Source organism: Zea mays, chromosome 5 (genome assembly GCF_902167145.1).
Source record: "Zea mays cultivar B73 chromosome 5, Zm-B73-REFERENCE-NAM-5.0, whole genome shotgun sequence".
Classification (NCBI taxonomy): domain Eukaryota; kingdom Viridiplantae; phylum Streptophyta; class Magnoliopsida; order Poales; family Poaceae; genus Zea; species Zea mays.
The window spans coordinates 81,541,232-81,561,302 of NC_050100.1; the positions used below are offsets into that span (position 1 = coordinate 81,541,232).

The 20,071-nt window shown below is 47.9% G+C and overlaps 1 protein-coding gene and 1 pseudogene across 2 annotated transcripts; both read left to right on the forward strand.

Annotated features, from left to right (window-relative positions):
* Nucleotides 1-448: 448 nt before the first annotated feature.
* Nucleotides 449-2,276, forward strand: LOC109939505 (subtilisin pseudogene; annotated as a pseudogene). The gene is made up of 7 exons (NR_163582.1): nt 449-796; nt 970-1,248; nt 1,432-1,533; nt 1,617-1,666; nt 1,746-1,839; nt 1,976-2,072; nt 2,163-2,276. The product of NR_163582.1 is annotated as a subtilisin pseudogene (transcript).
* A 2,290-nt stretch (nt 2,277-4,566) lies between these two features.
* LOC100384330 (uncharacterized) lies at nt 4,567-18,942 on the forward strand. Its single transcript, NM_001362350.1, has 25 exons — nt 4,567-4,875; nt 4,993-5,093; nt 5,416-5,536; nt 5,626-5,685; nt 5,802-5,869; nt 6,346-6,388; nt 12,539-12,598; nt 12,705-12,743; nt 12,834-12,916; nt 13,657-13,765; nt 13,848-13,931; nt 14,093-14,251; nt 14,338-14,442; nt 14,517-14,621; nt 14,713-14,853; nt 14,936-15,040; nt 15,123-15,344; nt 15,991-16,104; nt 16,206-16,421; nt 17,486-17,545; nt 17,623-17,736; nt 17,843-17,928; nt 18,016-18,124; nt 18,209-18,387; nt 18,466-18,942. Exons 1-25 carry the CDS (start codon nt 4,759-4,761, stop codon nt 18,536-18,538), a joined length of 2,673 nt encoding a protein of 890 aa, NP_001349279.1. The 5' UTR covers nt 4,567-4,758; the 3' UTR covers nt 18,539-18,942.
* Nucleotides 18,943-20,071: the final 1,129 nt, after the last annotated feature.

The following is a 20,071-nucleotide window of genomic DNA, read 5'->3' on the forward strand; positions in this document are numbered from 1 at the left end:
TGGAATTCTCATCACAGATGTCAGCAAAACGGAGGTATTGCAGAGCCTTATTTCATATTTGCATATGGTTGCCACTTGTAGACAACATCATACATAGACATATGGAAAAATGAGACCGTATATTCATGAATAGATCAATAAATATGCAATTTAGTTATTGAAATAGCATGAATTGGGCTTCAAAAAACAATGTGCAAAGAGGTGCAAGATAGTGGCATGAATTCTATATGGTTGCTGCTACTGCTACTATAGGATGACTGGGCAGAAAGGTGAAGTACCTATGCATGTTTGGTCCTTGTATGAAAATTTCTCTTGTAATTAGACGCAGTCCTCGTGCTGAAACCATGAAGCAATCTATCAATTTCCTTTTCATATTATTGTTACTATTACTAATACTTCTTAGTACCTTTCATATCTTCTTTGTTGGTGGCTCCTGTTGGGTCTATAGCCTACCCTAACTTACTTGGGACGAAAAGGCTTTGCTGCTGTTTTATTGAGATGACATTAACTTTGGTTCTGCGGGATCTTATAGACTACTACAATTCTTCCACCATAATAGATTGGACTGGAAGGGCTACAACCTTCAAAGCAACAACAGGTATTGCAGATGGTTTGGCATCAACGCTATACAATTCTGCCCCCCAGGTTGCGATGTTCTCTTCTCGATGACCCGATGTTAAAGATTTTAGCTTTCAAGATGTTGATGTCCTTAAACTTAAACCAGACATACTTGCTCCTGGCAATCTCATATGGGCTGCATGGGCGCCTAATGGAACGGATGAATCAAACTATGCTGGTAAGCGTGCGTTGTCTGTAGACCTCTTCCCCTCAAGCAAGCACCCATGATTACCATCAGTATTTTACTACTGCGCTCTTGCTGCCCTTGTGCATATCTTCTGGATTAGTGATTGGTGATGATATTTTTCTGTGCTCGAACCAACTCAACATTGTTGTGGTAATATTTCTCAGGTGAAGGATTTGCAATGGTTTCTGGAACTAGCATGGCCACACCGCATATCGCTGGCATTGCAGCACTAATAAAGCAGAAGAACCCAAAGTGGAGCCCCTCAGCAATAAAATTTGCCATGATGACAACGGCCAATACACTGGACAAAGGGAGCCATCCTCTCAGAGCACAGCAGTACACTGCATCGGAAATGATGACACTTTCTCGGGCCACACCGTTTGATTGTGGTAGTGGCGCTGTTAACCCAAAAGCTGCCCTTTAACAGTTATAATTACCCAGAGGTTAGTGATGCTAAGAAGAGTCCTGGGTGACAATTTTTGTTCCAGCATTTTGAAAAATACTCAAAGAATTTTTTTATTAATAATTTGACTAAAATTCAAAAGATGAAATATACTTCCTTCTTGGCACTATGATTATCTTGGCCCAACTTTACTACCCCTAATGCATTTTGGATGCTATTACAGACACTGTGCCGGATGTATATAATTAATGCTGGCCAAGGCTTCAAGATGTTATGGAGCACAATAAAATCATTCCTCGGTCCAAAAACTGCTTCCAAGATCCATGTATGTAATGCTTTGTTAAGCACTGATTTGATTGCATCTTGTGTAATTTGATATACTGATAATATTCAGTGTTTCCTTTGAAGGTTCTTGGGAATAAGTAGCAACATAAGTTGCTCGAAATAATTGACGAGTGGTTAGTATTTTGTTTGTGTGCCGTACATTTATGTTGTTTATTACTTCCATTCTAATTTCTGCTTAACGAATGCATGCAGTGAACTGCCAGAATTTCTTGGTGGCAAATGCAATTGTATTGAAGGTTGCCAAAGATCTGACAAAGGTCCTTGGAAGGATCCCAACATAATAAAGGTAAAAAAATATACTGTCACTTTACCCCAGCCACCAAGTATTATGAAAAAGAAAACAAGAATAAATATCAAAGAAGAAAAGGGGATACTTCAATGTCTTCTGTTGCTAACTTGATGCATCTTCAATTTGTCCACAGAGTCCTCAATGACGAGGCAAACTACGACAGACAAATTGTGACCATATCCAGCATTGATGGAAAAATAATACGTTATGCTAGGCCAGATCACTCAACTGTAAGTCTATGAATTCTTGAGAGTAGAAGTTTCGAGATGCATCATTCTCAATCATCAGTCAGTACTTACTCCATTATTCTGCTGAAGCAGAGAAAAGTGAGTGATGCATCTGCCGAGTCTGGATCTGAAGTGGAAGATGTAACATCTCCTACTGCATCAAGGAACCTGATTACACATCCTATTTTGACCCATGTTCACGAGGAGGCAAGTGGCTAAGCCTGTACAGTTTAGTGTATGAACAAAAAACTGACACTACTGGCATAGTCTAAACATTATTCATGAAGGGTCACTAAATTGTAACCGTTCTGTAAACATTCATTGAACAAGAAATGGTACCACACCCCCTTTATTTTCCTGTTGCTTTTGGTAATATGGGTTCTAACCAGTCCACTTTCCAAACAAATTGGAGTGTAACTTGGTCTATACTCTTTTTGAAATGCTATATTGGGCCTTCCAATCGATCAACATATCAGTTGCAGGTTTTAATTCTGCCTTTTCCCTAAATTTTGCTTAAGATAAAAGAATACCGATGACATGACTTAGAAAATATAGTTGAGTAGCATATCCAGATGTCACTGAATTACCAGATCATACAATTCATTTCCTTCCTTCATGTGCTTTTCCTTTTCTCATTTTTTCAATTTTATAGGAATACTTATCACACTTAATGTGCGCCGGCCTTGCATGGTCTCATTCTCATTGATGGATACTTATCACAATAAGCCTTGGATGCAACAACTATTGTTAGTCCTATCTTTTGCTGTCAAGATGGACTCACTATCAATTTTGAAATGTCATGTAACAGTTGGGACTCATGACTCATCCATTGATGTGTTGCACTAAAAAAGATGGGGATGGCGTTCACCGGCCCAGAGATTAAGATGACACAAGCTTGACACAAATGATGGGTTGTGAACCAGGAGATAATTTCCAAGGTTTGCTCTCCTCGTGATTTTATAGTGTGTGATATATGCTTATACAAGATCATGCCAACTAATGGAATGTTCATTTAAACATTAGACTTGATAAAGGAGCATGGCGTGTACTGAAGGGTCCATTCAACTACACGACTCGTGATGAAGCTGGTATACCCCGAGAATGGTAACTTCTGACCAGCATGACATAAGTCTGTAAGCATTCACATCTTTATGAGGTTAATTTTTATATTATTTCATGTACGACAAGAAGTTCAAACAAGAAGCAGCACAAAAACTTTCAGATGTGAGAGACTGTCATAGTTTTTTATGATAATGTTTTGCTATGGAGCTAAACTGGCAATATGTTCTTGACGGGTCCATGATAGATTAGCTTGTATTGTTGAGATGGAGAAAAAGAATGCAAGTTTGGGTAGGCGCTCTACTAATTATTTACCATATTTAAACCAGTCTTCTTAACCTTGAAAACTATAAAATATCTCATTAGCCATACCTGCCATTCATATAATCATATCCTTTTCAGTCACATGTGTTAAATTTGAGGGACTATTTGTTTTTTCATATAAGTTATATTTGTTATCTATTTGTCTGCCCACCCAGATGTTCTTAGTTTGGATTGCCTGTTGCTGTTGGCAACTTTGAAAGTTGAGCTCATGTGACTTGTGCGAAATCGCTAGAAATTATGTCTACCAATCCAGTTTCTCTCATAGGCTCAAGATATGGGTCGTTTGGTGCGGGTCATAGATGAATTCTCTATCTCTCTCTCTGTGTGTCTTTTTTGTTTTGCTGAGCATCTAACACTGGTCGTTTTACTGGATTGGGAGAAACTACTATAGAAGGGGTCTGGAGAGTAATGACATCCACTAGACAAATGTTCCCCACATTAGGTTGAATTTCGACACACTGTATATACCTACCTCCATATTTAAATGGTGTATCTCTATGTGATGTTCTTGTTGTATCTGTTTATGATCTATCTTATACTTATCCTGGACTACAGATCTCGAAAGAACAAATGAAGCTGATACATTTTGGAAATGTTAAAGTAGCCGAAGAAGAAATTGACAGGTGAAGTATAAGGGAATTGTCATGGTGTGGCAGTAGAGGTGTAGAAGTGGCGGTAAGAGAGATTGATACTAATGATTTGTTTATTGTAGACTACTTGCATTAGCTTTTTTTCTACAGGTCAATTATGTTATGTTTTATTTGTGTACATGTTTGAGATATGCTACCAAATAGCTCTAGCAATAAAAAAAACTACCTATATTTTGGTTGTACGTGTTTTAATAATTATCTCATTTAAATAAGGTATAACTATGTAATATATGGAAATCGTAGCACCACACCAGCCTTCAACTAGTAAAGATATACGATACGCACATTCATTTTTCACGGTCCGCTAGAGTCACCTAACAATACGCAACCCTCGTCGACCGTCGTCCTAGTTAAGAATCCGTGGGCCCGAGAGAACAATTGCTCGGCCCACGTCTACTCTTCTTGGACGAGGGGCAAAAGCTGCGTCGAAACGGGAGGCGTGGCTCTACGCTAGCACGCTCCACCTCGGACGTCTCTTCTACCTCTCCGTAACAAAGGCGCACGGGCAAAGCGGATCCCCTCTTCCACTCCGCTGCCTCACTTCCGCCGCACGCGACCGGAGGCGGCTCACCGCGTAGCCGCGAGCCCAACCCTTGCCCCGCCCGCCCGTCCTTCATTCCTTCCGGTGGACTAGCCGCCGTACGCCTCAGGCAGCCATGTCTCCCCCCGAGAATCCCAGCCCCGCGGCGCCGGCCGAGCCGTCGCAGCCGCCGCCACCGGCTGCCGCGGCCAAGGGGAAGCGGAAGAAGGACGAGAAGAAGGATGACGATCTGGTGAGTCCGCCCCGCTTCGAGCCCTAGGAGAGGTCGAACTGCGGTGGCTAAAATCTCGCTCCTCTTGTTTTGATCTTGGGGTTTTGCTTCCGCCTGACGTGTCGGATGGTGCCGCAGTCGGAGGAGGATCTGGCGCTGAAGGAGCAGCTGGAGCTCTACGTCGTGCGGGCGCAGGATGCGGATCCGGGCGTGCAGAAGCTCGCGCTCGAGAGCATGAGGTACTGCCCGCTTCGCAAATCCGCCCGATTCAGGTCTAGGGTTGCGTGGCCCCAAGGGTAACTCAGCTTTTGTGGTGGTCCTCGTGTGATATTAGTTGTGGGTTTAAGTTTGTCATCTTTGTGAAGATTTGGTTGAGCTTGAGCGTCGTGGTGCTGTATGTTTCTTATTGCCTATATAGTGTGTAGAGATTAAGACGAGTTTTCCTGTGTATGACAATGATAATTGAGTGTTCCAGCTGCACTCCTGTAGTTCTGGACTTCTGGTGCAACCAACGTCTTATTTCTTGACCCCTTTGCTGCCACTAAAACTGATCTGTTTCAGGCAGGAGATTCGCTCTGCCACGAGCTCAATGACTTCAGTTCCAAAGCCGCTGAAATTCCTCCGCCCACACTTTGGAACTCTCAAGTCCTATTTCGAAACAATGCCAGAGTCCGAGCTCAAGGTATCTGTGATCACTTCGGGCCACCCAGCTGAGGTATGTTGTATATTGGTTTGGCACAGTGTTGATGCCGGCATCTTATTGTTTTGCAGAAGTACATGGCTGACATACTGTCAGTGTTAGCTTTAACAATGTCCGTTGAAGGAGAAAGAGTATGTGCCCACCACAATAGTTATCTTCATATTGCCATTATTTTTTTTTTGTTTAACAAAAAATCAAACCTTCAGCTGTTCCGTGAATCTGGAATTGAGACATCATCTTGTCGCAGGAGAGTCTGAAATACCGTTTGCTGGGTTCTGAAGGTGATATTGGTTCATGGGGTCATGAATATGTGAGGTATGGTTGAACTGAAATAATATGTTTCCTGTCTGCTACACTGTTTTTCCTGGTTCCTTCAATCAGTGAAGTCTAAATTTTTGTATCGTGCTGTATTGCCAATGCTACTCATGCTACGTTATGCAAACACAATAAGAAGTTGGTAAGCATTTATTGGACTAATATATCACACTATATCATGAAACAATAAGTGATCTTATACAAGTATATGCTGTTTACAAACTTGGTCACATCCTGTTCAAATAACAACAGAGCATAGGGATGATTGATGATTCTTTTTTGTACTTGGTTTTCACTCAGGATTTTTTTTTTGCATAGAGTAACCTCTTCCTGAAATGCTGTTGATTCAGCTGTGTACTTGTTGGGAAGTTTATTTTACCTGTTTGATATGCTATTTTTTTAAATATAGATACACTGTTTGCATTCAATTTCTTTGCAAAACTGTTGGATTTTACATGAATAACTGCCCTATGCAGAAATTTGGCCGGTGAGATTGCACAAGAATTCCAAAAGCGTCAGGTTGCACTCTCACTCATGCTAGAATTCTTAATCATTTTGTATTGTTGTTATTGTTAGACTACCCGTCTAGGGTTTGTGGTGTCCCTCTTGTAATGACCGTCATACCCCCTGTGTAATGGGCCTGGCCCAATTACTTACTCTATTAATACCACTCCCAACCCCTGTTTAGGGTATGGGTTCAGTTTCCAATATGGTATCAAATTAGGGTTACGACCTCTCCACTGCTACAGCCGCCAGGGGCTTCTTCCCCCTGCAGCCGCCGGCGGCCCCCCAGCCGCCGGCCTTCCTCCCGCCGCCGCCCCCCCAGCCGCGGCCTCGCCCGGTCGACGCAGGACGCCGCCGCGCCGCCCTCTGGCCAGACGCGGCCACGCCCGGTCGACGCCGCACCGCCTCCCGCCAGGACGTCGCGCCATCTGCAGGTCCCCGCCCGACTGCAGCACTCCTCTGCCTCTCTGTCCTGTCGCCCTGCTGCGTACACGCCCGATGGACGCACCTGCCGCCACCACGACCGGATTCAACGTCGAGGACATCACCGGCCCTGGCACACCCCCCCATCGCCCCTGCTGCACCCAGCAGCGAGCTCACCCATGGGGGCCCCCTACATCGCCGGCCTTGGTCCGATCCACGCCTCCTCCCCGCTGCCCCTGCGTCGCAGCTCCCCACCGGGCTTTCCCGCCTTCGCTTCACCCACCTGGATCACCGTGTCGCGCCCTCCACCGACTCCCCGCTCGTCGGCACCCTCGCCACGATCCAAGCCGCTGTGACGGCCTCGCGGGAGCGCGAGCGCGCTGCCTCCCTCGCCCTGGAGCGTGAGCGTGCCCTGGGCGCCGCTCTGACCACCCAGATGGCCACCACGCAGCGCCTCCTCGGCCGTCCGACACTCGCCGATGCGGAGCCCCCAGAGGACCCCCACGCCTCTGACCTCGACACCGACCTCATCGCTGCTCTCCACGCTCAAGCCGCCGGCCTGCACAACATCCGGGCCCTCGTGTCCGTGGTGTTGGATCCGGCGTCTTCCCACTACCCCCGGTGGCGAGGACAGGTCCTTCTCACGCTGCGGCGGTTCGTCCTTGACGACCACGTCCTCGTCGACCACGACACTCCATCGCCTCGCTCCTGGTGCCTCATGGACAACGTTGTCCTCTTGTGGCTCCACGACACCATCACCGTTGAGCTACAGGACATCATCCGCGACCAGGCGGACACTGCGCGCCAGGCGTGGCTCGCTCTCGAGGACCAGTTCCTCGGGAATCGGGACGCTCGGGCACTCCACCTCGACGCCCAGTTCCACCTGTTCTCTCAGGGGGACCTCTCCGTGGGCGAATACTGCCGCCAGATGAAGGGCCTCGCTGACTCTCTCCGCGATCTCGGCGAGCCAGTTGCCGATCGTACCTTGGTGCTGAACCTCCTGCGTGGCCTCAGCCCCCGCTACGGCCACCTGAAGGCTCTCATCAAGAGGAGCGTGCCCTTCCCCACCTTCCACGCCGTGCGGAACGAGCTTCTCCTCGAGGAGCTCACCATGGCGAATGAGGCACCCACTCCTGCCTCGGCCCTCTACAGCGCTCCTACCAGTGGTCAGCCGCCTTCAGGGGGCCAGGCCACCCGTCCTCCGTCGACCGGGGCTCCCACCCGCCCCCCACCTGCCGTCCCGGCGGCCCCTCGTCCGCCTTCCACGACCGACGGGGGTCGTCGCTCCCGCAAGGGCGGCCGTGGGAGCGGCGGCTCCTCTCGTGGTGGTCCCTCCGGCCGGGGTGGCGGCCACGCGTGGCCGTCCTTCTACAACCCCTGGACCGGGACCATCGCCATGTGGCCGGGCCAGGCACCGAGTACCCCCCGTCCTCCGGCGCCAACCCTCCTGACTACACCTCACTACGGCACACCTCCTTATGGTGTTCCCGTCGTGCCCCAGGCTCCGTCCGCGCTCCTGCCCCCGGGGACACACACCTCGACGCCTTGGTCCCCGCCGGCCGGTGGTTGGGACAGCACCTCCCTCGCTGCTGCATTCAGCACCATGGCGATGACCCCACCCCCCTCCGACTGGGTGATCGACTCCGGTGCCTCGTACCACACCACTCCCACGGCAGGCACACTCTCTCGCTCTCATCCCCCCTCCCCTCTCACCCATCCTCGATCGTCGTTGGAAACGGTTCCACTCTGCCAGTCACCTCAGTAGGTGCCTCGGTTCTCCCTGGGCCGTTTTACCTCAACGATGTTCTCGTAGCTCCCCACATCACTCACAACCTTCTTTCTGTTCGTCGATTCACCACTGACAACTCCTGTTCCATTGAGTTTGACCCCTCTGGTTTTTCTGTGAAGGATCTGGCCACCAGGACCCTTCTCGCCCGCTGTGACAGCTCGGGGCCACTCTACACGCTCCAGCCCTCCACCGCCGGCGTGTCTCCACCTCCTGCCCTGGTCTCCACCACCTCCTCCACCACATGGCATCGACGTCTCGGCCATCCTGGACCCGACGTCATGACCAAGATTACCAGTAGTCTAGATCTTTCATGTAGTAGGGGACATTTTGAGGGTCTCTGTCATGCTTGTCAGTTAGGCCGACATACTCGTCTCCCATTTACTACTTCTTCCTCTCGGGCTGAGCAGGCTTTTGACCTGGTTCATTGTGATCTTTGGACCTCCCCTGTACTCAGTCTTTCTGGCTATAAATATTATTTGGTGATTCTGGATGATTTTTCCCATTTTCTCTGGACCTTCCCGCTTCGGTTGAAGTCGGACACATTCACCACCCTCACACACTTCTTCACCTGGGTATCCACTCAGTTTCGTTGCCCGGTCCGTGCTCTGCAGTGTGACAATGGCCGCGAGTTCGATAACAACGCCTCTCGCTCTTTCTTCCTCACTCATGGCGTCCAGTTGCGTCTCTCGTGCCCCTACACTTCTGCACAGAACGGCCGAGCCGAACGCATGATCCGCACCACCACTAATATGCTCCGCTGCCTCCTCTTCCAGGCGTCTCTCCCTGCCAGCTACTGGGCAGAGGCCCTGCACACTGCCACCCACCTCCTGAACCGTCTTCCCTCGAAGGCGGTACGCCACCCTACCCCTCACTTCGCCCTATATGACACAACCCCTTCCTATGACCACCTTCGCGTGTTCGGCTGTGCCTGCTACCCTAACACTTCCGCTACCGCTCCACATAAGCTTTCTCCTCGCTCCACCCACTGTCTATTCCTTGGCTACTCCCCTGACCACAAGGGGTACCGGTGTCTGGACCTCACCTCCCACCACATCATCATCTCTCGTCATGTCATCTTCGACGAAGATGTGTTTCCCCTTGCTGGCTCCACCCCACCCACCGATCTTGACTCCCTCCTCGAGTTCGATCCGATTCCTACCCCACCTTCGGCTCCCCATCTTGCGCCGTTACCTGCTCCTCGTGCGGCCACTACGACCTCTGCCGCGCCACGCGCGGCCCCGTCGATCCTACCTGCGCCACGCGCGGCCACGTCGACCACGCCTACGCCACGCGCGGCCCCGTCGACCCCGCCTGCGCCACGCGCGGCACCGTCGACCACACCTGCGCCACGCGCGGCCCCGTCGACCCCGCCTGCGCCACGCGCGGCCCTGTCGACCCCGCCTGCGCCACGCGCGGCTTCGCCGACCACGGCTCGCTTCGCCAACCCCGCCCTCGTTTACCATCGCCGTGGTCCTGCCACTCCCTCGGCACATCCCGACTCGGGCCCGTCGATGAGCGCGGCCCGATTCGCCGACCCCGCCGTCGTCTACCACCGCCGCGAGCCGACCATACCCGACGCTCTCGACGTCCCGGCGGTGCGCTCCGAGTCGCCCATATACCACCCGGTCGCCATCCACCGCGACCCCGGGCACGTCCACCCGATGGTGACTCGGCGCGCAGCAGGCGTTCTCCGCCCCGTCGACCGGCTGATCCTGGCAGCTACTACGTCCAGCACCCCCCCCCCCCCCCCGACGCTTCCCCGGTGCCCTCCTCCGTTCGCACTGCCCTCGCCGACCCACATTGGCGTCGGGCTATGGAGGAGGAGTACGCGGCCCTCTTGGCCAACCACACCTGGGACTTGGTGCCGCGTCCACCAGGCACCAATGTGGTCACCGGCAAGTGGCTATTCCGCCACAAGCTGACCTCGGATGGCTCCCTCGACCGCTACAAGGCCCGTTGGGTCCTTCGGGGTTTCACACAGCGCCCCGGAGTGGACTATGACGAGACCTTCAGCCCCGTCGTCAAGTTCGCCACTGTTCGCGCCGTCCTCTCCCTCGCCCTCTCCCGCGACTGGGCGATTCATCAGCTCGATGTCAAGAATGCCTTCCTCCATGGCACTCTGACAGAGACTGTCTACTGCAGCCAGCCCACCGGCTTCGTCGACGCCGACCGTCCGGATCTGTTCTGCCGGCTGAACCGGTCCCTGTACGGCCTCAAGCAGGCGCCACGGCCTTGGTACAGTCGCTTTGCCTCCTACCTGGCCTCCATCGGCTTCGTTGAGGCCAAGTCGGACACGTCCCTGTTCATCTACCGGCGCGGCGACGACACCGTCTACCTCCTGCTCTACGTCGACGACATTATACTCACGGCATCCACCGCCGACCTTCTACACCGCACGATCGTCGCCCTTCAGCGGGAGTTCGCGATGAAGGACCTGGGGCCCCTCCACCACTTCCTCGGCATCACCGCCGAGCGTCGGCCCCAGGGTCTCTTCCTCCACCAGCGCCAGTACGCCATCGACATCCTGGAGCGGGCTGGCATGTCTGACTGCAAGCCCTGCTCCACGCCTGTCGACACTCAGGCGAAGCTCTCTGAGGACGACGGACCTCCGGTCGCCGACGCGACGTCCTACCGGAGCCTGACCGGCGCGCTCCAGTACCTCACCTTCTCCAGACCCGACATCGCATATGCCGTCCAGCAGGTGTGCCTGCATATGCACACTCCGCGGGAGCCCCATCTCACCGCGCTCAAGCGCATTCTGCGCTACCTCCGTGGCTCCCTCGACTACGGCGTCCTCCTCCGACCGTCCCCGACGTCGGAGCTCGTGGTCTACACCGACGCTGACTGGGCTGGCTGTCCCGACACGCGCCGGTCCACCTCCGGTTACGCCGTGTTCCTGGGCGCCAACCTAGTCTCTTGGGCCGCTAAGCGTCAGCCCGTCGTCTCTCGCTCCAGCGCTGAGGCCGAGTACCGTGCCGTGGCCAACGGCGTGGCCGAGGCCTCCTGGCTGCGCCAGCTCCTCCACGAGCTCCACAGTCCCCTCCAGCGCGCCACCCTCGTCTACTGCGACAACGTCAGCGCGGTCTACCTCTCCACCAACCCCGTGCAGCATCAGCGCACGAAGCATGTGGAGATCGACCTGCACTTCGTCCGCGAGCGTGTCGCTGCCGGTGACGTTCGGGTTCTCAGCGTCCCCACCACGCTTCAGTTCGCCGACATCTTCACCAAGGGGTTACCGTCGAGTGTCTTTTTAGACTTTCGATCCAGTCTCAACATCTGTACATGATAGAGTTGTGACTGCGGGGGGGGGGGGGGGGGGTTAGACTACCCGTCTAGGGTTTGTGGTGTCCCTCTTGTAATGACCGTCATACCCCCTGTGTAATGGGCCTGGCCCAGTTACTTACTCTATTAATACCACTCCCAACCCCTGTTTAGGGTATGGGTTCAGTTTCCAATAGTTATCTATGACTTGTGCGAGGGTTTTGGTGTGTTTGATTCTTGTATATGCATTTTAAAGTTATAAACAGTGTTTCTTTTGTTTTTTCTTCTTCTTAGTATTAGTTTGTTACCACATCTGACCTATTGATATATATTCTGGTAATCATTATTTTTTCCATTATTACCAGTTTGGTTGTTGCAGTGTTGGTTGTTCAATAGTTTAAAATTGAAATACATTTATGTTTTTTATAAGGTTAACATGGTAAACACTGCATTTCATTTCTTTCTATCTCATTTTATTTATCTTCATTGTCCCAACATACCTTGCAACCAAGATCACATTTCATTGTGAAATTGCTGCAAAATTTGTAGTTCTTGTTCTTGTCTTATTTCCCCTTTGATGCTACTTGGCTGCAATAGTGGAATTAAGTAGTAGGCAGGTGGACACTGTTTATTCTTTATCATATCCCATTCTTTAGTATTCAATCCTCTAATGCTGGTTTTATTGTTTCTAGGATGATGACTTGCATGCTCTAATGGTGCTAGTCCAGCAAATTGTTTCATTTCACATGAAGGTTTGTTCTGAGTAGAGTTCATGGTCGAATACTTATTTATTCAGTTCATCTTGAACTAAGTGTATTTTTTGTTTGGTAATATTTGATATTTTCTCATTTTTATTAGCATAATGCTGAGCCTGAAGCTGTGGATCTTCTTATGGAGGTACTTCTAATCTTTACAATGCTTGCTATTGTCAAGAGCGCAGTTCCAATGTTTTTGGCTAACGAATGCACAAATTTCTTTTTTTTGTAGGTTGAAGACCTTGATTTACTAGTTGAGCATGTCGATGCAACAAACTACAAAAGAGCTTGTTTGTACCTTACTAGTTCATCCAAGTAAGTATACAACAACAACAAAACCTTTTAATCCCAAGCAAGTTGGGGTACGCTAGAGTTGGAACCCAACAAAAGTTGCATGTTAAGGTTTAGCACATATATAGCTGTTTTCCATGCAATTCTATTCAAGGCTAAATCTTTGATTATATTCTATCCTTTCAAGTCTCCTTTTATTGCCTCTTCCCATGTCAACTTAGGGCTTCCCCTGGCTCTCTTTCCATTACTATTGTGTCCTAGGATCCCACTATGCACTGGTGCCTCTGAAGATCTCTGTTAGACATGTCCAAACCATCTCAGTCAGTGTTGGACAAACTTTTCTTCAATTGGTGCTACCCCTAGGCTAGCGTGTATATCATCGTTCCAGACTCGATTTCTTCTTGTATGGCCATAAATCCAACACATCATACCCATTTTCGCAACACTTAGTCTGCTGAACATGTCTTTGTGTAGGTTAAAATTCTGCACCATACAACATAGCGGGTCTAATCGTCATGCTATAAAACTCGCCTTTTTAGCTTTTGTGGTATCCTCTTGTCACATAGAATGCCAAATGTTTGACATCACTTCATTCACCCTGCTTTGATTCTATGGCTAACATCTTCATCAATACATCTCGTTATGACATTATTATTGTCATATATTGCTTCTGTTCTCCCTTTTAGAACTAGATGTAAAACTCAAGTATAGCTGAATTTATCTGATTAATCTACTGCATCTGTGTGCGAATGTGAAACTTGCAGATTTCTCCCTGCCCCTGATGATAGTTTAGCACTTGACATAGCGTATACCATCTATATGAAGTTTGGAGACCTTGCAAGTGCTTTGAGAATTTCTCTGCAACTTGAGAAAGTGAGTACATGCTTATTAAACATGCCATTCCATGCTGCTTTGCTTAGAACCAAATTCAACTTGCACATTTTGCTGTCTGTAGTCTGTGCAGTATGTGAAGCAAGTCTACACAGCAACTGATGATCTTCTGCTGAAGAAACAGTTCTCTTATCTCATTGCGCGCCATGTAAGCAGACACCCCATTTTCATTTACATATGTATCTGCTTTGACTGATACTTTGCATTCATTCATGCACACAGTCCTGAGATACATCTTATACTTTATTTGCTCTCGCCCTCACCATAAAGTTCTTTCCCCTTGTCTGAACAATTGTCTGTTTTCTTAAGGGTTTGGCTATGGAGATTGATGACGAGATCTCTACTGATGATAATGATAAGGAGGCTTTACAAGAAATAGTAAATAATACTAAGTTGAGTGAGGGATATCTTACTCTTGCTCGCGATATTGAGGTCATGGAGCCTAAATCCCCAGAGGATATATACAAGGTGATGTATATTTTACTGCTTATCATATTTTTAATAGCATGATTAAATCCTCTATAATAATTATGATCATGTTTTACAATATGTAGGTCCATTTGATTGATGGCCGTGGTGCCAGCTCCAGTCTTGATTCCGCAAGACAGAATTTAGCTGCAACATTTGTAAATGCATTTGTGAATGCTGGGTTTGGCAAGGTTAGCTTTTGAGACAGTTACTAATGTTTGTGAAGAAAGACTTCATTTTAACTTCTTTTTATTACTTTGTGCAGGACAAGTTGATGACCGCTCCATCTGATTCACCCAGCAGCGGGTCTTCCGGAAATTGGTTATTTAAGAACAAGGAACATGGAAAAGCCAGTGCAGCAGCTAGTCTGGTATAATTACAGTATTCTTTATTTTTTCAACTGCAATTTAGGTTTTTTTAGAACTATCCAGTAGTAGGTAATCATTTTTTGTTGTTTTCAGGGAATGATTCTCCTGTGGGATACTGATTCTGGGCTCGCTCAGCTTGACAAGTACTTGCATAGTAATGATACTCATGTTGTAGCTGGAGCCTTGCTAGGTATTGGAATTGTCACTTGCGGGGTGAAGAGTGATTGTGATCCTGTATGTGCTCCACTTTGTTAGCTTGTCTTGACCCCTTGCACCCTGCATCTTTTTTTCCCTAATACCCTCACTTTTCTACCAGGCGTTTGCTATTCTCATGGAGTATATTGGCAAAGATGACTCAAACATTCGTATTGGAGCAATATTGGGTCTTGGAATTGCATATGCTGGTTCCCAGAAAGAAGAGGTGGGACTAGTGCTTGTAATCTAGTCTTGCTGTCTCATAACTTGGTGTTTTGTTCCTTATCAATACTCTTTTTAATTTTCAGCTTAAAATGCATCTATCTGCTGTGCTGGGAGACTCTCAATCACCTCTTGAAGTATTGGTCTTCTCAGCCATTGCCTTGGGGTTGGTGTTTGTTGGTTCTTGCAATGAAGAGATTGCACAGTCTATTATATTTGCCTTGATGGAGCGTAGTGAGGCTGAGTTGGCAGAGCCCATTATACGGTTGCTTCCTGTTGCGCTTGGCCTTCTATACCTTGGAAAACAGGTAATTCTAAGCATCCTGTAGATATGGTTCTGATTTCAATGTTTACAGCTTTGTTCAGTAATATAAGTAATAGATTGCTGCTAGGCTTAACATATCCATCTGGAGCATTGTTTGTTGCTTCTCACTTCAAGTATTTACCTATTTTGTTCATGTAAAACTGATCAATTGGTCATTGTTAATTACCAGGCCTTATGTTTTTGTGGTTTTTGTTGTGTGGATCCAATAAAAATGCCAAACTGCTCTGGTGCTGATTGCTACTACCTTTTTTGTTTACTCTGTTGCAACATGCCACTTTCCAATGTAGTCTAACCCCTGTCCTGGAATATAGTGTATAGAAGCAATAAAAAACTGTGCTAGAATACATGGGTTTTTGTGGGACATAAGGACCATTTTGCATTAAATAGGCCACAAATTCGGTAGGTGGTACTGTGTTGTTACTTGCCAGTTATTGAGCAATCTTCCTTTAGTCACACGGAAGACAGCATATATAATTAAATTGATTAGGAAATGAAGTGAGGGTACTGGGTACATCTGTCTTTTGTATTCTTCCTTGGTCTGTCTTAAAATCTCAAGGATACACTATATTCCAGTACGGAAGGAGTAGATCCATGCACCTGCTATCACTAATAATCAAGTCCTATTTCAGGATAGTGTGGAGGCTACCGCAGAGGTCTCTAAAACATTTGATGAAAAGATAGGGAAGTACTGTGATGTAACACTTATGTCGCTGGCATATGCCGGGACAGGAAATGTGCTTAAGGTATTGTATACTATTCTTTAATGGAAAGGTTTCTAGCAGATTCAGTTTTTAAAGAAGTTTAAGATATTTGGTTGATAGCATGTAATCAACTCTATTTGCAGGTTCAGAAACTTCTTGGCATTTGTTCACAGCATCTTGAGAAAGGTGAAACACACCAAGGGCCAGCTGTCCTTGGAATTGCTCTTATTGCTATGGCTGAAGAATTAGGAGCTGAAATGGCTGTACGTTCACTTGAGCGTCTTCTGCAGTATGGCGAGCAGAATATAAGACGAGCAGTTCCTCTTGCTCTTGGTATACTCTGCATATCTAATCCCAAGGTATGTGAATAAATCCGTCTTATGCACACTAAAGTTCTGATACGTGAAATCTAATTCCTGCTAGAAACAATGCCTGATCAATGCAGTTTTAAGAACTTTGGTTTCACACAAACTTTATTATATCTGAATCCTTGAGTGCCCCATGGGGATTTTTTTTGTTCTAGTTGGTAAATTTCTAAATTGTGTTTTATATCTAAGAAATATCTCTAATGAGACCATCTGAATGGAATTACTGCATGATTGTGCTAACTATTTGATGCACTTGCACCAGCACACAAACATGTGTGAATTCTATATAACTTTTCAGGTTAAATTTTTGACCATGAAACCAATCTACCAAAAGTATTGTCTCTATGGACTGACTTTTTTAAGTGTTCCCATGATACAAGTTTTTTATTTATTTTCCTGATACTGTTGGACCCAGAACCCATCAAGCTGTATCCATCCATATTAGAAGTAAATCATATCATAACAGGCCAGTTTTACTGCAGCACCTTTCTATAAATAGATTGCGACATGGATAATTTTGCATGCCACTTTCATTATTAAAAGCTTGCCAAAATCATCTTCACTGCAATTTGTACTCTCTAATTCCGTGGCACTGACAATTTTCTTTGCACAAGTATACTATTTTAAAAACTGAAGATCATGTATGCTGAAAGTATGGGCCTTGTAACATCATCCCTGTGTTGTCAATTCTTGTGACATCATCCCTGTGTTGTCAATTCTTGTGACTTTTCATATATAATTGATAATTGATGTGTCAAGGTACAATGTTTGACCAAGTAGAATCATAAAGTGCTCTACATTTGGAATCATATTGTGATCTACACCGTATGTGTCTGTTCCAACAACTTATGAAGATTCTGATTTCACAACCCAAGTTTGGCAGTTTCTTGTGTAGCATTCTTTCAAACATCTAAAAATACTCTGTTTTGGTATGTGATAATTTGAGTGCTGAATGGTTGTTTAGTGGTGCATTCATTTGAACAGGTTCCATTAAGTTAAAATGTCTGGTTATATGCCATCAGGCATTCTGATTGCTTTTCTAACACCTGCCTTAGGTGAATGTTATGGACACACTGAGTAGATTGAGTCATGATGCCGATGCCGATGTGTCAATGGTTCGTATCTATCATTTTTTCCTAGCCTTTCCTTCCTTATACTATATCTTATATATCTGGATATTAAATTTCTCCAGGCTGCAATTATCTCATTGGGTTTGATTGGTGCTGGCACAAACAATGCCAGAATAGCTGCCATGCTTCGCAATCTTTCAAGTTATTACTACAAAGAAGCAGCTCATCTGTTTTGTGTAAGTATAGATCGATAATGATCATTTGGCATCCTTCATGGACTTTTGGTTCCTTGATTGTTTTTTAGTTTCATGCTTTGATTAATTTTATTGTGTACATCATCAGGTTAGAATTGCTCAGGGCCTTGTTCACCTCGGAAAGGGCTTGTTGACCCTTTCTCCGTACCATTCTGATAGATTTCTTCTTTCCCCGTGAGTGTCGGTCTCTTTGCACCCATTTTCACTTGTGAATGCCACCGAATTGCATTAGAACCTTTTTTTCTTGTTCTGTTTTCTCAGGATGGCACTTGGAGGGCTTGTAACTGTTCTGCATGCGTGTCTTGATATGAAGTCCACTATCCTAGGGAAATATCACTACATACTTTACATTATTGTCCTGGCAATGCAGGTATGTTTGTTAGTCATTGGCTCATAAGCTCTTTTTTTGCATTAGAACCTTTTTCTTTCTCATAAGCTCTTTTTTGCTTTACAGCCCAGGATGCTTTTAACTGTCGATGAGGATCTGAAGCCCCTCTCAGTACCTGTCCGCGTTGGGCAAGCTGTGGACGTGGTTGGTCAGGCAGGAAGGCCTAAGACAATTACCGGCTTTCAGACACACTCCACACCAGTCTTGCTTGCAGCAGGGGAGAGAGCTGAACTAGCAACTGAAAAGTAAGCTGCATTCAGAATGAATGGTGTGTATATGTTCAAGGAAATGTTAATCACTGTTTGTTTGTCTGTGTTGTGCAGATACATCCCACTGACTCCGGTATTAGAGGGCTTTGTGATTTTGAAGAAGAACCCGGAGTACCATGAAGAGTGAAACGCTTTAGCATGCCAAATAGCATGGTGTTTCGGAGGCTCGTGCACATGGCAGTCTTCAAGCCCTGGCGCACCCCTCGTCGAGAAATCGCTCGCCCTTTGCTCAACCCTTCGCCTGGAGTTCATGTTGAATTCTTACCAGAGTTGTGGCTAACTGAAAGCTGTCTTCGGTTGTGCTGATATACGATTGTATCTGTACGATTGTAGCAATTACTGGGACAGCTTACTCTGTATGGTGTGGTGATAACGTGGCATAGCATTTTTGGCGCTGGTCTAGGTTAGTCCTTGTGTTGACATGGTGCACCATCATTATAAGTTTTCTGTATTTTATGGATCCGTTCTGTTCGTGTGTACTGGAAACATTGTACACATGATATGTAAGTGTGCCTCCATGTGTATGTGTGCCTTCGTGTGTGTTTTGGTTTTGTCTTTAGCATGGCTTTTGTCCCCTTAAAACCAAAAGACAAATCAAAGCGCTCGAAGCAACTTTTTCCAAATATATATGGAAGAACTTTTAGGGCTGATTTGGTGATGGGTTTTTTACATTGGTCCCCTTAGTTGTCCACCACTGCTCATTGCTACCCTTAATTTTTGTTCCTCCTCAGTTTTGCCCACGAATCCTTCTCTCCACTCAGAAATGCGCCCGCACACCGTTTCCGTCAGCGTTGGCGTCCCTGACAGCACGGTCCCACCGCTTTCATCATCTGAACGTGTCCCTTAGCTCCCTTTCCCAATCGAGCGGTCGAGCCCCATCCCGCAAGCCCTAGCCGCCGCCAGCTCCAATCCTCTCTGCGTCGCCAGATCCAATCCGCTCCATCCCTCAAGCCGACGCTGGTGCTGGTGACGCTCTCTCCTGCTCGCACTCGCCTCAAAATAGCACAGGCAGCTCTGGTCGCTGCGGCGCGGTTCGGGCCACTGGAGGAACTGGCCGGCCGGCTCCGTGAGGCGCGACCCGCGCACCTGTTCCTTGCCGCGTTCGTCCCTGTCGTGGCTGCCCTCTTGCTGCGGCCGCCGGCGGTGTACGACGTTCAACTGCGGCGTCCCCTTCTCCACCTTCCTGGAGCACGCGAGTGGAATGGTGAGTCCTGGAGCACGCGAATCCTGTGAGTCCTGGAGCAAGTGCCGCGTCCAATAGCACAGGCAGCTCAGCTCTGCTCCCTCCCGCTCGCTCTGCCTCTCTGCTCTGCTCGCTCCCGCTCTGCTCTGCCTGCTGCCTCTACTCCCTCCCGCTCTGCTCTGCCGCTCTGCTCTGCTCGGCACCATCTCCTCGGCACTAGGAAGCCCCAGCCCCGCCATCAGTTCCTCACCGGCACCGGTAGGCCGCTCCACCGCGCTGCGTCGTCAACTCCTCCTCACCGCCTCCAACCCTAGATTTGGGGGCAGCCGGGCAGCCGTTGTCGATTTCACACCCTTCGCCCAAGACGGCTTGCAGGTGAGTTATCACCCTCCGCATCGAGGCAACAATCATCGTTGATTTCACACTGCTTGTCTAGTAGTTATGATTGAGAGAAAACCCAAGAATTAACTGTGTTTG

Coding starts and splice junctions, on each gene's coding strand:
- LOC100384330 (NM_001362350.1), top strand. CDS start 4,759: ATGTCTCCCCCCGAGAATCCCAGCCCCGCGGCGCCGGCCGAGCCGTCG. Junction 5,094..5,415: donor CTCGCGCTCGAGAGCATGAG/GTACTGCCCGCT, acceptor GATCTGTTTCAG/GCAGGAGATTCGCTCTGCCA. Junction 14,252..14,337: donor CCCCAGAGGATATATACAAG/GTGATGTATATT, acceptor TACAATATGTAG/GTCCATTTGATTGATGGCCG.